At 37.1% G+C, this 15,904-nt stretch overlaps 1 protein-coding gene across 4 annotated transcripts in view; it reads right to left on the bottom strand.

Moving 5' to 3' along the window:
• CNTNAP2 (contactin associated protein 2) overlaps positions 1–15,904 on the bottom strand; it is a 1,223,788-nt gene that overhangs the window by 541,360 nt on the left and 666,524 nt on the right. For all 4 annotated transcript variants that reach the window (XM_049816392.1, XM_049816394.1, XM_049816395.1 and 1 more), the window contains exon 9: positions 1,826–1,975. In XM_049816392.1, the coding sequence (XP_049672349.1) occupies positions 1,826–1,975 (150 nt within the window). The remainder of the gene's footprint in view (positions 1–1,825; positions 1,976–15,904) is intronic.

Genomic DNA, 15,904 nt, shown 5'->3' with positions numbered 1-15,904 from the left:
GACAACAAAGCAACCTGTATTTTGACTGAGAAAGGGTATAAAAACTACCTGGAGAAACTAGACAAACTATCCCTCACAACCAAAGAGTCAGAGGTAAAGACATTTCAGAAGAAATCAATCACTCTCTCTCCAGAAATGCAATAATGGTCTGGGGATTTTACCTATGAAAATTAACAGAATTTAACACTGGATGTATTATGTATGGCATTGCATTTTCTCCTCTATGTGCTCAATAACGTCATTTAATGAGAATGTCTCAGACTGCTCTGACAAATTTAAGGTAGTATGTTTCAACAACAAAATGATTTTCAGGCTTTAGCATGTGGCAACTGGCTATGCTAGAACTCTTATTTGAGGCAATATGCTACAAAAACTATTCAGGATATTAGCTGAATTAAGGATATTGGAAAAGACACATGTTGCAGCAATAGGAAGTTTAACTCCTGTGACAGATGAATTTTAGTTTGGTAGTATTTTTCTTAGATTGTGGTCTATCATCATTGCCACAATGTTTCCTGGAAGTGTGTGTCATCAGTATCTGCAGGATTAGAATCTATTTTTTAATTAACTATTAAATTTAGAATTTAAATTTAAATTTAAATTTATAATATTTAATTAACTATTAATTAACTATTAGTTTTGTAACATTATTTAAACACTAATCTCCATATGTACTTTTAACGATTCCATTGATAGGAGATAATGAAATGAGAATAACCTTGAAAGTATTTCTTCCCTTTTTACTTAGGGTACTTCATATGCTACTATCTTTTTTATCACTTGGGTAATGTCGCGATTATTTGTAGTATCCCATTTATATTTTATTTTGATTAGCTATGCACCTTGTAAGTTTGGAAAAAAATCAGTTTTCAACACTGATAAATTCTACTTTCAAAATTTGTGTTCTCTGTGTGAAGCTTTCATGTGCAATCTCAAAGATGTTGGACACTTCAAAAGTACAGCTTATCACTCTTTTTTGATCGTAGCATTTGAGCTTGCTGAGAATTCTGGTTGAACAAAGATTGCAGGTCATTGCTAAAATGGATGTTTTTTAAAAAAAACTGGCTAGCAGTATGAAAAATAATATTTGCATTTGAGTTAAAAAACCCTTAATGACCTTCCCCTATAAGACAGTAGTGTATCAAAAATATTTTTGGCATGCTAAATAGGCTTTTTGATATAGAAATTTAAATATATACTTTAAAAATCCAAGAGTTTTAATGGCCTTTTTGATTTTCATGAATGTTAACGTAGGAGAGCAAAAGGAATAAAAATTCAAGCCACCATGTGCAAGAACTCTTTTTAGTATGTGGTCTGTCAATAGACAGAAATACTGAACAATCTAAGGCTTCAATTTATGAAAGCTTCTTAATTACCCACAATCATGATAGCTTTTAAAAAAAATCAGCAAAAGGTTAAGACCTGTCCTGAACAATGATACATTTTTATCTTCAGGATTCCAATCTTGGAAAGATAAGTTTATGTCTCTTCTCAGTGCCATTTAATTAAACTACTAATGGAAGGTTCCCATCTCTGAGAATTGTCTCTGAAATGTTCAGAGAACATCTGTGAAATCATTCCAAGTTAGATTGACTCTTTTACAGATCTTCTCAGGGTTTCTTTCTCAAGGATGAGGAGGTGTAAAAAAGATTATTAAAAGTGAAATTAAGTTTAGTATTTTACTTTTTGATGAGCAGCATTTAGACATTTTAGCCATATTAAGATCTATATGAATGAATTGCATCCTGAGCTCCATGTCACCCATCATGTAGATTAAAAGACAGCAGCACTTTAAGCAGATATTTGTTTTGGTATTTTTTTTTACCTCCAAAGAAATATTTCTCTCCAGTCTTAACTTGTAGGGGGCTGTTTGTTCGAACAGCTGAAGCTTCATCGCCATCAATGGTAAGGACAGCAAAATTTTCCTTCGCTAGGAATCGGACTTCATGCCACTGCCCGTCATTGAGACCAGAGCCTATGAAGAACAGAAAACATTGGAACATTTTACTTAGTCCAATACCGATACATATTATCTTTAAGTGGTTTTTGTGTCTCTCTCCTAGGCTCATTATGTAAGGTTTAACAAAAGCTATTGCAGAAATGAAATCATTTTAGTGTAATAGCAAGGCATTGTTATTAAAGGAACTATTCCCAAAAAAATAACATAATATTATAAATACAAGTCTTGGAACTACCAAAGTGTCCATGCTGTCAGTAAAAATTGTATCTAATTACAAATGTTATCACTCACCTTTCCCATCAAAAGGCCATATTCTACATTTTACTAATAAAGAATATCTCTTAATTGTTTCTATGATCAGGTTCAAAAGGAAAAGATGCTAATTAATCCATTTAACTACAGTGAGTAACAGGTCCAGAGGGCACATTACGGTCACAATTGCTGCCTTTATCAAAAGCCTGATATTTCCAAAAGAAGGGAAAGAAAAAATAGGAGGGGGAAAGGCTCATGTGGAAGGTGAGTTCACAGCTAATCCTGTCATTGGGATGTGGGGCTAGTCACAGAAGATGAAGACATCATCACTAAGGCACTGCAAAACCAGCAAATGTCTGCCAAAATCTGCAATCTTAGGGGAGCACCATCCTCCCAATACTGACAGCAGTGAAGCAGATGGATCTGTTCATTCATTCAGACCTTTTAAAAAAACAGAATTTATATACTTCTGACACATCTCCAGCAGCTGGCAGGAAGCCAGTTCGCCTGGCATGTTAAGCTGCCATTAAAGAACGGTGAAAGACTACTAGTTTGTTATGATCATTACTGAGCAGGCAGGTTATGCTGGGTCAGCAAGTTAAGTAGCAAACACTGTAGTAAAAGTAAATTCCAAGTTATAGCACCTCTTACAAGTGATGTTCTCCACCTAGATAAAGGTGCTAAGTCAACCTTAGCAAAATGTCATTTGCCAAAATAAACCGCAATGCAATAAACTCTTTCTAAAATTAAGTGTGATGCACAGTTTCAGCCAAAGTACAATGGAAGAGAAACCTTCCAAATATTCAAAAGAATGTTCTCTTCTATGAACAAGGAATAATACTCATGGCAAACAGACATACCTAGGCATTTAATGAATAATTTTTTCCCACTGCTTCCACATGTTTAAGATACAAGATCAAGTCCTGAAATAACATGGAGTGTTATACCTTGGAATATTCACCAGCGTGAATAAAAGTGGCAGAAGCCTCTTAAAAAATGTATCTGTAAGAAATATTTCTACCAAAACTTGTTTAATCTAGTGTAAGAAGAGAGGAAAGACCTAATGTGCTAAACATGAGAAAAGTCGTCTTTCTGTTTCTGAGCTCCTTTTAAATTTTCATTACATTTGACAAGGAAGAAACAGAAAACACATGATTATAACCCAGATAAAACTAATTTCTAGTGATAATAAACTCCGAATGGAAAAGAAGATACACATTCTTATAGGGTTCCAAACCAAAATTGTTACAGTGGGTGTTTCTACAGCTGAAGTTTACCAGAACATACTTAAAATCCCAATTTTCCAGCTCAAGATGACCTATCATTAAAAAAATCTATGTCAGCTTTTATCGAGGTATTCAGTGTTGCCTTAAACTGAGTAACAATTAGAGACTTCTGGACAAAATTAAAACTTGGCTATTAAAACACAAAGGATGAAAACGGTGGCATGGGCAGTTCGTCAGTGAGTCCAGGGGGAGGTACATCTAAAGCACTATTGCAGAAACCAAGAAACAACAGGACATTAGGCAAGAAAGCGTCAGCCTACCTTGCACCACCATTTGTATTATATCAAAAGATAAGCTTTTGCACCTTGACAAACTGCAACTAGTTAGAGGATGTCACACCTCCTGTGGGTTCCTCCAAACATGTCCACCTCCCACGACCATCTGAAACGACATTGGTTTTCTCTTGCTCCTGGACCGAATTTGCAGGGGCGTCCGATGTAATGTCTCTCTCTTAAAGCTTTCACAGTAGTAACTTTCAAGGCCACTGCTCTCTGTGATTTGATACATTTTTTTGAGATCATTCACTAAACAGACAAAACCACCTAGCCGATTTAAACGGAACTAGATAAACATACACAGAAAAACTCTACCTGGTGCAGGTGCCCATATGCCGGCAGTGAGTCTGCTGCCTCTGTGGTCTCTGTGAGGAGAGGCCGGGCTGCCCGGGGCCGGACACGGCCGGCTCCCGTGGCCCTGTGGCTGGGCACAGCCGAGCCCCTCGGGGAAAGCGCAGCTGAAAGAGGGCAAAAGGCTGCCCGGCGGTGAGGGGAAAAGGGCGAGAAACAGCCCTGCGAGCCCCGAGGGGAGAGCGGGAGGAGGGGGCTCCAGCCGCCCCCGGAGAGTCCCCTGGAGAGCCGCCGCCGGAGCAGGTGGACAGCCATCTCCTGAGGGAGCTGCGGCCTGCGGAGAGGCCGCGCTGGGCCAGGGGAGCAGCCTGAGGAGGGAGGAGCAGCAGAGAGGAGCCGCTGTGTCCTGACCATCTGCCTGTGCTGCTCGGGAGTAGGAGGTAGAGGAGCTGGGAGTGAGGAATTGCAGCTGAGCTTGGGCGAGGGAGGAGGAAAGGTGTTGTTTTAATCATTGTCTTTGTTTCTCGCTACCTAAAGCTATTTTAATTGGCAATAAATTAAATGTAATTACTTTTCCGTAAGTCAAGTCTGTTTTGCTTGCAACCGTAATTGGTACGTGACGTCCCTGTCTTTGTCTTGCTCCACGAGCTTCTCAATCCTATATTGTCCCCTTGTCCTGTTGAGGAGAGGAGTGAGAGGGTGGCTGGGTGGGGGTGTCTGTCAGCTGGCCAAGGTCAACCTGCCACCACCGCTGATGGAGCTAAAGAGAGATTATTATGCCATGAAATTGGGAGTTCAGTGTATTTCTTATAATAAGGTTTCGTTAGCCATCCTCACCTCTTGAAGATATTCTTTCATAAAAGAATGAACTGATGGCACTAATGAGAAGTGTTTTAAATTTAGTATTGCAGGACATGCAAAATACCTCAGTTATATGAATCTGTATTTTTTGACTGCATACTTTAGTATGCTCTGTACACACCAAATAAATGAGTGTCACAATACCCATGTTGTTCTTGTATGACATATTTTAAATAACACTAGAAAAGAGACTGGAACCATGTATGCAGGCTAAAGAGACAATCTAGACTATGTAGCTATTACTGCTGCATGCTTTATTCCCTGACTAATCTTTATCAGAGACTTCAGCTTACTCTTTTAGGAAGAGTGAGGTGTAAAAAAAAGAGAAAAATTAACTCCGCTCAGCTTCTCCCTGAACAAATAGCTTAAATACTGGGGCAGGGGGAAGAAAGCCATCATTTCCATCACAAACAGTTTTTGAATGAGCGTCCCTCCACATTTTGGGATGGTTTGTTTTGTGGTTTGGTTTTTTTTTGGGGGGGGGGTAGGGGGATGGGACACTATTTGTCAACTCAACATGGATTTCTCCTGGAAAGTGCCAAAATATTCTTTCTTTAGCACAGAAACAGGTGATGCTGTATGCTGAATTAACAAGTGAAAATGGTGCCCAATATAGTAGTCTAAGAAGTGCGTGGTTACTTCTACCCAGTATCTGTGGCATGCTCTCCCAGTATGCAGTGAAAGGAAAACACCTCAAGCTCACTAACACCGCACTGAAAAACTGAACATTGCAATGAGTCCAGGCAAGAAGCAGGGGAGGGAGGGTGGATCAGAGCATGAGGAGACCTGCAAGTTACCAGCAAAAACTAATTCCATGCATTGTCTCTGTGTGCGCAGCATTTAGCAAAATATACTAATGGAACACCTTGCTGGCTGTAAGCTGCTTGCTGGAGGCATGACTGGAGAAGCACTGGTATTTTGGCTGTATCAAAAATATTTACCCCTGCAAGTTGGCATTGTTCTTGTCAGTTCCTGAAAGATGATACTTTATGAACTCTTCACTGTATTGCCTACAAAATGATCACAAGTTAAGGCTGTCTTCTTAGCTACGTGTATTAACCATCCTTATGGAGCTTTACAGTATGACAGTAACATTCCAACTCTTCTGGCCCAAAGTTTCCACAAAAATCCAAGTGCAATTTTAAATTTGCTTAGAAAACATTTTACAGATACATTTTTCCGTGGAGTTTACCTATGAATGCTAATGAGGATTGCTCACTAGCACCCAACAAGTACTCACTACTGTCTTTACAGAATTGTGCTCCCCAGTGGTGCAACTAAGAGCACCTTTTATCTCTGCCACTCTTTTTATCTGTTTTTTATTTACATGTGTTTTAGAGCCAGTAGTGTCAACTTTCCTTTCTTAATGTGATAATGCTCTGTTCCAGGGACATAAATTGGTATTGAGATACATGGTATAGTCTCCCATAGGGGATAAGTTTGTACAGCTGCATGACCTATTTTTATTGTAATATTTTATTACATGCCCCATGTATATTGAAGAATTATTTCTGCTTGGAATTAAAAAAAGTCAAGCTTAACTGAGATCTTTCTGTAAACCAAGATTCAATATTAATAGTAGAATATGGCTCTTTCCATTAAAAAAAATTTCAGCTGGAAAGTTTAGAATGGACAACATCCCAAACACACAACAATGATTTCTCATTGCAGTTTAATCTCTTTTATCTAAGCTTATATACATATTTATTTGCATTCTTTTTTTCTTTCTGTAAGTTTCTGATACACAAATTGAGAAAAAAAAAGAAACATACTGCTGCCACCACAAATTCCCTGCTGAGTTCTGGAAAAGCTGGTTTCATATGCAAATTAAATATGTTAATGAAATGCATCATCCCTATCTAGGATTTCTATTTAAATAACATTATTTTAAAAGTAGGACTCTTGAGGTAGGCACTTTGATTGAACAAGAAGAAACAGATGTTTTGCTTATTACAGACATGGAAGAAGGACTAGATTGACGAATACCAAAAAAGTACAAGAGTTTAATACATAATGGAAAATTTAGAAAGATAACATCTGGTTGAGTTATGCTTTGAAGAAAAATATAGTAGCAAAAATCTCAAATTGTTCTACAGTTATTCTTGTGCGATCAAATCTTCCTGTAAAAGGTACTGACCCATACCGTGGCTATTAATGAGTGCTAGATTATACAGTCTGCTGGTATAAATGGCCTAAATTCTTCTGAAGTCAACAGCATAACGTCTGCTACACCAGAACAGAACCTCATCGTAGTTTTGATGTATGAGTGAAACCCAAAATTCAGTTAAAATGTTTAGGAATAAAACAGGGCAAGAATAGTATCATTAGCACTCCATGAAGCAGTGAAGCAATGTAAGGCTACGTGGCTGCATACTGGTCTTTAGTTCCTACCATTGGAGTAAATATTTCATGTTGTAATTTCTTGTAAATTCTTATTAGGTGATGAAACCCTAAATACTCAGGATGGGGAGATGCCAGAGCAGAACAGGGAACACACGCACATGAACAAGCCTCTGGAAGCACGGAGGCTTTCCTGGGTATTCAGCAATGACTGTGTGGATTCCCTGTAACCCAGGAATCCAGAAGTCCAGTCAAAGTTTCTCTGCTAATGGCAAGACCCACCCTATCTGAGGCTGAAGGCAGAGGGAGAAGTTTGCCTGTAACTGCTTTCACTTAGCCAACTGACAACATGTTTCATCTGAGGATGGTGATATATTGATATTCCTGCCTAATCCTGTGCTAATTCAGTACAACTTTGCACCAATATTTCTGACTATAAGAAAACTAGGCAACAATATTTTGTTTGAAACATACAGCTGTGTTCAAATATACCGCAATATATGCCAGTACTATTTAACCAGGAAAAAAAATAATCACCAGGATGTAATTACAAGCACCATGCTTTTCTGTTGTTTAACTAATCATATTTTCAAACGGGAAAAAGAAAACCAGAATTCTCCTTATAGTAATATTTTAGTTTATGGAATAAGATATCTAACTACACAATCTGTTTTAGGATTTATGATTCAGAAAAGTCCATTTCATTTTTAGTTTTATTCATTTTTCAGCTGTCCAGGTGATCAGTAAGCTAAGACAGTGGCAAATGCAGCCTTGAAGGGATTTTAATGATCGAAAACTCTGTTCTCCAACAAAACCAAAACATTTATGACAAATTTTGTCCTTGTGATTAAGCTGAGGGTTCTTTTTTAAGGTGAGTAGTTGGAAACATGCCAAAGTTTTGCCCATTGGTGATATTTTATTTATACTGAGTTTTCTCTGCAAGTTAATGCCAGAACAAAAAGATCCACCCTTGTATAAACAGGATGTATTTAAAAAAACAAACAAAGAAAAAAGTAGGTAATTTTCCTATTCCCATAGTTAATACTGTTGTGCAGTAAACCAAAAATACAGCAAATACATACAACTACAATGCTGCAGACTCTTTATGACATTCAAACCTATATTTATAAGAGGCTTGACTACTGGTGATTTGAAATGGACCATAAACCTAGCAAATAATGGTCAAACTTGTAATGATTTTTTTGTTCTGTCTTTTCATGAAAACTAATAAAACTGGATGAAAGCCTGTTCGCACTTGAATGACAGAAAAAATAATGTTTTGTAAATTCTAAGCTTAGACACTTGCAGAATCTCATGCAACTGCTGAAACAATTTCAGCTTTTCAAGCACAGGCTCCGTCCTTTCTTCTCACTGTTCTTCTTCTCACATTGTTTATTTTCAGAAAAAAATATATATATAGTGTTACTATGCCTTAGATATGAAAAGATACACAGCTGGAAATTGGAATCTCTGTATGTGTTTCAGCTTGCAGAAAGGATGCTGTCATTAATGAACAAATACACCTTTTTCCACTGCCCTCTTCCTCTATTCCAGTCCATGTCAAGTCAGAAAATGTTGGCTCTAATAATGCAATCTGGTGCTCTGGAAATGCACAGGATTTTGTACATTCTCAATGGTAATCATCTCAATGAATGGCACCAGGATTAATCTTTACTAAGAAATAGACTATGGCTGCACATCAGTTACCTAGCATAACTGTTCCTAACTTCCTCAAAACTCATTCTACATCCACGTCTAACTTTATCTGTTTTTTTTAACTGACAAAACTATAATTACTATACAGCATTGTGCCCCATGTCCAGATAATATATCATCATCTTTTAGACTTCAAAACAGTTATCTACATCTTTAAGAGTACATAGAACACAATCTTCTTTCCTTCTTTACTTAAAACTACAAACATGCTAATGCAAAATCTGTTCTATTCTTAGGTTTCAAATAATTTCAATAATCATTACCGAAACTGGTAATTTAACTATTCTTTATCCAGCATGCACATTTCATATAAGAAACCTCCCAATTTTTTTAGAAAAGGGTTTATATTTCTTTTTTTCTTATTTTTTCCTGTAAATTATAAGAAATAAAACATCATAGAAACATCATTATACTCATAAAGCTTTAACTTCATTTTATAGTTTTTACAGTCTCATGCCAGATACCATTCTGTACTGAATTACTGTTTTGATATGTTCAGCTTCTTAATATTTTGTTTTAAGTGAGCTAACCAGAACTTTCCTTTTCATGCTATGAAACTTAAAGGTACTTTTTTTATGACTACTATTCTGTCACATTTATCCATATTAGATGCATTTCTTCAGCTTTTCTGGGGATGGCCTTACTGAATTGGAAGCCTTTCTGTATCACTACAATTATTTATAATATTTACTGTATATTTAGATGGCTAAATTGTTAAAAGAATACAGCAGGCAACCTACTTTGCTTTTTCTTATCTTTGGACTAATCAAAGATACCTACAGATACCTACAAAAGCATGATAGAGATAGTGCCTATTTTTTGCACATTCATGCCAGATAAATAACACATAAAAATAAAATAACTAGATATTCCAGACAGGGGAGGAAATTGAATCCATAACTTTTAATTTCATAATACTGAAGTATTCACTAAAAAGAAGAATGGACTAATTCTTATTTCCTTAGATTTTCTCACAGGCACCCAACTTGAGCACTTTCACTTTGGCTTAAACAGAATACTTACTTACAAACAAAACGTAATTTGGTGGGGAGGGTTATGTTGGTAAGAAAAAGCAGATACAAAAAAGCAGAAAAAAAGCCATGTCACTAAAGGTAAATTGACATTTTCTGACCAACAGCAAAATCAAATGTAACTTTGTTTTGATACTGAAAACCCTGAGACACGTTTCCCAGTGATGGCTTGGAATCAACAAGAATATTTAAAAACATGCTTTAGTGGGAGCTCACTCAAGGGCTTAAAAACCATGCACATCTTTAAATACTCTTCCAAATTGAGGCCTAAATATGTCTCAGACATCCAAACAGGTCTTTCAATGCACATTTTCTAGTAGTTATCAATGCATGATTGAGAGCTTGAAGCATATGATGGGGGAAGAGTTGATCAAGCTTTATCACCTCACTTGTAGTACACCAAAATATCTTGATGTTGTTCATTTGGCAATACTTTTAAATCAGCACCTGTAACACTTTCATTATGGTCCTGTTTAGAAGATACACAAAGCTCTAGGCACAAGATTTTCTGAAAGGAAATTCACATAGCAGCCCTTTTCATGTCTTAATCCTGTTATACCAAAATCTTTTTTATCATTTTATCTTCATTGTACATGTGCCCCACATAATAAATAGAAAAATTATACTTTTCTTCCAAACACAATATAGCACTTTTTAGAAGAAATTAACTGGACCTCTGCCTCTGTCACAGAGGCAGGAACTGTAGAAAAAGCAAACCCACCGCTCCCTACCAGAAAAAAAAAAAAAAAAATGTGGACATAATCTAGCAACTACCAATGACCAATCAATTATTCTTTCTTCAGGATTATTTTTCATTAAACTCAAACTACATTAAATTATTTATTCTTTAAACTTGCAATACTCCACTGCCAGAACCAAACAGTACTGTATCTGAAGACTGATTTTCTTTGAATGGCTGTCCATGCTGTGGTTGAGACCCTACTAGTGACACCTTGAGGCTGGACTTAACCTTGCTTTAGACCAGTTCTGCAGCCATAAACAAAACCAGTGAGAAGGTTCTCACCTTCTCATGCTCAAAACCCAGCAGAAGGCAGTTTTGTGCATGAACGAGAAACCTACAGAGGTGGAGGTAGAGGTTTACGTGTAAACTACATTTTGTTTTTAGTTTGTTGCTGGAGTGTGCGTACAAAGCAAATCTCGCAATTGCCCCATATAGTGGACCTTGCTTTGTATTATTATCAATCTCAAAGCCTGAGGACTGTATTTCCTTCAGATGAATCTAAGTCCAAAGTAACAAGCTCCATTCTCAAGTGTGCAAATGACATTGCATAGACTTTCAGGTCCGAGCATGAACTGTTCTGCTCTGCAGATCCACTCGTATTGTTCTGCACTGTTTGCTACTACAGTCATAGCCAGGTCTGAAATGCTGAAAGCATTTGCTGAGGACATTCGGAAATTGTTTTGAAAAGAAAACAGCGTATTGTCTTCTATCAAAAGCCTTAAGGAAAAAAGTGATAAAACACTGCTCTGCCATAGCACTCTGTGGGGTATTAGACCTACTGCAAGGGAGAAGTTCAAGTGGCATCTCCCTGCCCCAAGAAGAATATATTTGCCCCCAAATCTGCATGTATTTGCTGGCACAGATTAACTTTTCATTTGTGTTAAGTAGGTCTATGACTTTCAAAACCAGAAAGCCAACACAAAAAAAGAATAAAGTTCTCAGTGAACCGGAGTAAAGTCTTAATATAATGATCGCTTCAAATGATCCACTTTATTAACTAGAAATATTTTTTTTTCGTACATTATGTTATCTTTGTTAAGGGTGCAGTAGCAGGTATACATAAAATAAAATGTAATAAAATACAGTCTGTCTCAAATTGAACCATAATAAAAATAGTTGGACCGTAGGCAGTGGTTTTCTAAGAAAACCATAAAAACATAATTAAAATGCTAGATTTTCAGGACTGCTTTGCATTTTACTGAATATTGCCTTTCACAGCCTGTTGTTGGACAATGGAAGTTATACCTCAAAGTCAAGAAGAAATACAGCAGAAAGCAAGTGCTCTGACTCTGTCCATGAACTCTCTCCTAGGTTTTAAAAGCGTATTTCATGCTGTCCTGGTTTCAGCTGGGATAGAGTTACCTGTCTTCCTAGTAGCTGGTACGGTGCTATGTTTTGGGTTCAGTATGCGAAGAATGTTGATAACACACTGATGTTTTCATTTGTTGCTAATTAGTGTTTAGTCTAAAGTCAAGGATTTTTCAGCTTCTCATGCCCAGCCAGTGAGAAAGCTGGAGGGGCACAAGAAGCTGGCACAGGACAGAGCCAGGACACCTGGCCCAAACTGGCCAACGGGGTATTCCATACCATGGGACATCCCATCTAGTATAGGAACTGGGGAGTGGGGGCAGGGAATCGCCGCTCGGGGACTGGCTGGGTGTCAATTGGCGGGTGGTGAGCAATTGCCCTGCGCATCATTTGTACATTCCAATCCTTTCATTATCGCTCTTGTCATTTTATTAGTGTAATCATTATCATTATTAGTTTCTTATTTTTATATTCTATTAAACCGTTCTTATCTCAGCTCAAGAGTTTTGCTTCTTTTCCCGATTTTCTCCCCCATCCCACTGGGTGGGGGGGAAGTGAGTGAGCAGCTGCATGGTGCTTAGCTGCTGGCTGAGGTTAAACCACTACACATGCATTTATTTAGGAGGAAGTATCTAGTGAAAGCAGCCTTTCAGCATGAAAGAAGTTCTAAGAAGCAAATAAACTTGAAAATATCTCCAGCCCCTCTGTTTCCCCGCCAGTTCAATACAGCAGTATTTCCTCTCTGCGCCTTACACTAGGGATTGTCAAAGACTAATGTGTAGTTTAAATGACTAAACCTTATGCCTTTGGAAAGGTATCAAACTATCTATTCTTCAAATATACATTGTCTTATTTTGCTGCTGTTTACCACAGCATTAGGTGAACCCTGAATTTCAGTGAAGTTTTCCCAGACTCCTAGAAAATGAGGAATGACTCCAGCCCACACCTGATGAGAGAGGAAAGGCAGTTCTTTCAAATACAGCTGCACAGCAGTGTATCATTCAGCACAGCAGCGAGATCAGAGCCGAGCACTGCTACAGTGCTAGGTGCTAGAAGAGCTACCTTTGAAATCCAGACTGAATCCACTGGCTGTCATGGAGGAGACACAGGAATAGAACAGCCCTGTCAACACAACTGGTAGGACACCAGGAGAGCTGGCACGGGAGAAACACAGTGATATGTTCCTCACACTGTGGGTCGTATCTGTATCTGCTAGTTGGTAACAGAGGGATTAAGGGGTCAGAAATGGTGATATTGTCAATACAACTTTAAAATCACGTGCCTCAAAAATAAAAAGAATATTTATTAAAGATACACACAAATATGTCTTTGTCCTTAAGCTACAGTGAGTTCAGCTGGGGTTTACGCCACTGCAGAAGTAATTGCAACAGAGATCTACGTAAAACACCTCTGCTGAAGTCCTGAACCTACGGGCATCCGTACCGGCTCAGAATTTAGGCCAGCAAATGGAAGAACACTGAATTTTCAGGGAGCTGGCTTAGATGAGCTGCAGTATCTTTCACACCCACCAGTCTGTGATAATCAAAATCATTGTAATGGAGAGGCAGTAGCTTTTCCCAGTTGGAACTGCTACTAGATTTCATTATAGAAGAATTTGTGCCCAACTCAATTTATATATCTACTGTACCCACTCATAATTACTGAATCTGTTCTGACAGTGAGGGAATCAACCTGCATTAAATTAATACCTCCCGAGCTTGAAGTAAATTTGTTTAACCAAATTGTCCATTCTTTTGCTTTGTAACTTCGACCTTTGTTCAGTATTTGCCTCCCCCTATGTATGAGTAGAAAAGCTATTTTTATAACCCCTTCTAAATTTTATTCACAGTACAATCTCCTTAAAACTTTGCTTAATGGAAAAATGCATGATGGGAGTAAAACATTTTAAAACATCAAAAGCATAGCTAGGAAAATTATAAATACTGTGTTCACTATCTTGTATATAAAATTGCCTTGTTCTTACCTACCAAGTGCTTATTTTGTCCCTTTGTGGTCATCACAACTCTGACTTAAAGTATTACCCTTTAATCACTAATTTCTAATGCTCACCTCAACATAATCATTGTCAAAACCCAAAGCAACATACTAACATCACCTGCTATGCTACAAAAAAGTATATGTAACTGCTGTTTTGAAGGAGCCTCCCTATACACATGCATAAAGCATAGATACATATGGCACTGAAGAGAATTTTCTGCTTTGGATCTAAATATACACTTACAAGGATGCATTTTTCAGAAATATAAATGCTTTGAAAAATGACCTGAGATAATATTTATCAATACTACTTATCACATTTTACAGGTTTAAGTGTATGATGGGAGGCTGAGTTAGGACAGTAAATATGGGCAGGTATGCCTTTTCCTTAAAGTGGGCACACCAGAAAGACATACAGAAGCAAATCTCTCAACATTGGTGTTGAACCTGTCCCATTATGTTCTATGTGTAGCTAAATTAAAACAGGGGATCTTTGCAAAACAGAGAGACTGAGATTCACTAATGAGAAAGAAATGCATCTACTACTATTATGACATAAAAGAGTATCTCTGTATAAGATCAAGCCTTACTGGTTTGTAGTTTGCACATGGAATGTAAATAATAATTTTATTTTTTTTTTTAAATAATAGTTCTTAATGAAGCAAAAATATGGTACTTGATAAATGGCAACTAATAAAACAAAAATAGTCCTAGGCAGTTACATCTGTTAAGGTAGGGTCTGATTAGTAACTAGGGCTCCATTGCACAACATACATCCTCAAAAGAAAAAGACATCCAATAGCTTTACATGTGCAATTACCCTTATAGCTAATGGAAGTTGCATGTGCGTGTACATATAAGGGAAGAATGTGGCTCAGGTTTGCAAGGTCTCCAGAGGTAACTTAGTCTTGGAGGTAATAACTGAACCTTGACTTTGACAAACTGGAATCACCATCACTGAAGGCAATAATTATGCCACAGTCACTGTTAGAACAAATTTCGGTATGGCACTGCAGCTCCATTCTTGGATCTGCATTGGACAAATTTCTGCCTTGCAATGCAGCTCCATTCCTGGATCTGCATTGATCTTTGTGTGAGTAGAAGGACCAGCAGTTAGTAGAGTAGGTATTGTTAATTTTATATTTTTACAGAAGACAGTCAAGCTGAAGAGTCAAACTCAAGTGTGAAAGTTGTTCACAGATAGTAAGTTTGTTTTCTGTTCAATTTCCTTTGGGTGTTTTGTTAGGGAGAATAATGATAGATTCTAACAGTTCAACAGTTTATTACAGTGAAGTGGAGTACTAATACACATATCAGCAGTTTTATTAAGCTCTTTACTGACTACACAGTTGTAATAGCCACTTGATTATTGCTTTTTACTTTAGAAACATCTTTATATTTTATTTAATTTATTCTTTGTCCTAGTAGGCAAGAAAAGAAATAAATTATACAAGAAAAAAAATAAAGGAAAATGACAGAAATTGTTAAATCTGGCAAAGATTAGGAAATTTACAGTTTAGTCTAAATGATTGTCAGTAATCATCATCTGATACTTAAGAATAAACTGCCACTTCAAGAATTATCATTAATTGAGATGTCTTTTCCAATTATTTTTTTTTTCCTGTCCACTCACCTTTTAATAATTTCATTGTTTTTTAAATCACAAGTGAGACCACAACAGAAAATAGAGAGGTTAAAACCTGGTAGATTTTTTTCCCCTTTCTGCAGCTTTTATTAAAAATTATTAATGCAAATATAGATTTTTTTAGGGTCAGAAAATTTCATCTCACTCCTCACTGTAAAATTTCTTTTTGATAGGAACTTGAACTGTACTGCTATAATAA

The sequence above is a fragment of the Accipiter gentilis genome, chromosome 14 (assembly GCF_929443795.1).
Source record: "Accipiter gentilis chromosome 14, bAccGen1.1, whole genome shotgun sequence".
Classification (NCBI taxonomy): Eukaryota; Metazoa; Chordata; class Aves; order Accipitriformes; family Accipitridae; genus Astur; species Astur gentilis.
This window is presented reverse-complemented; position numbering and strand designations above follow the sequence as displayed.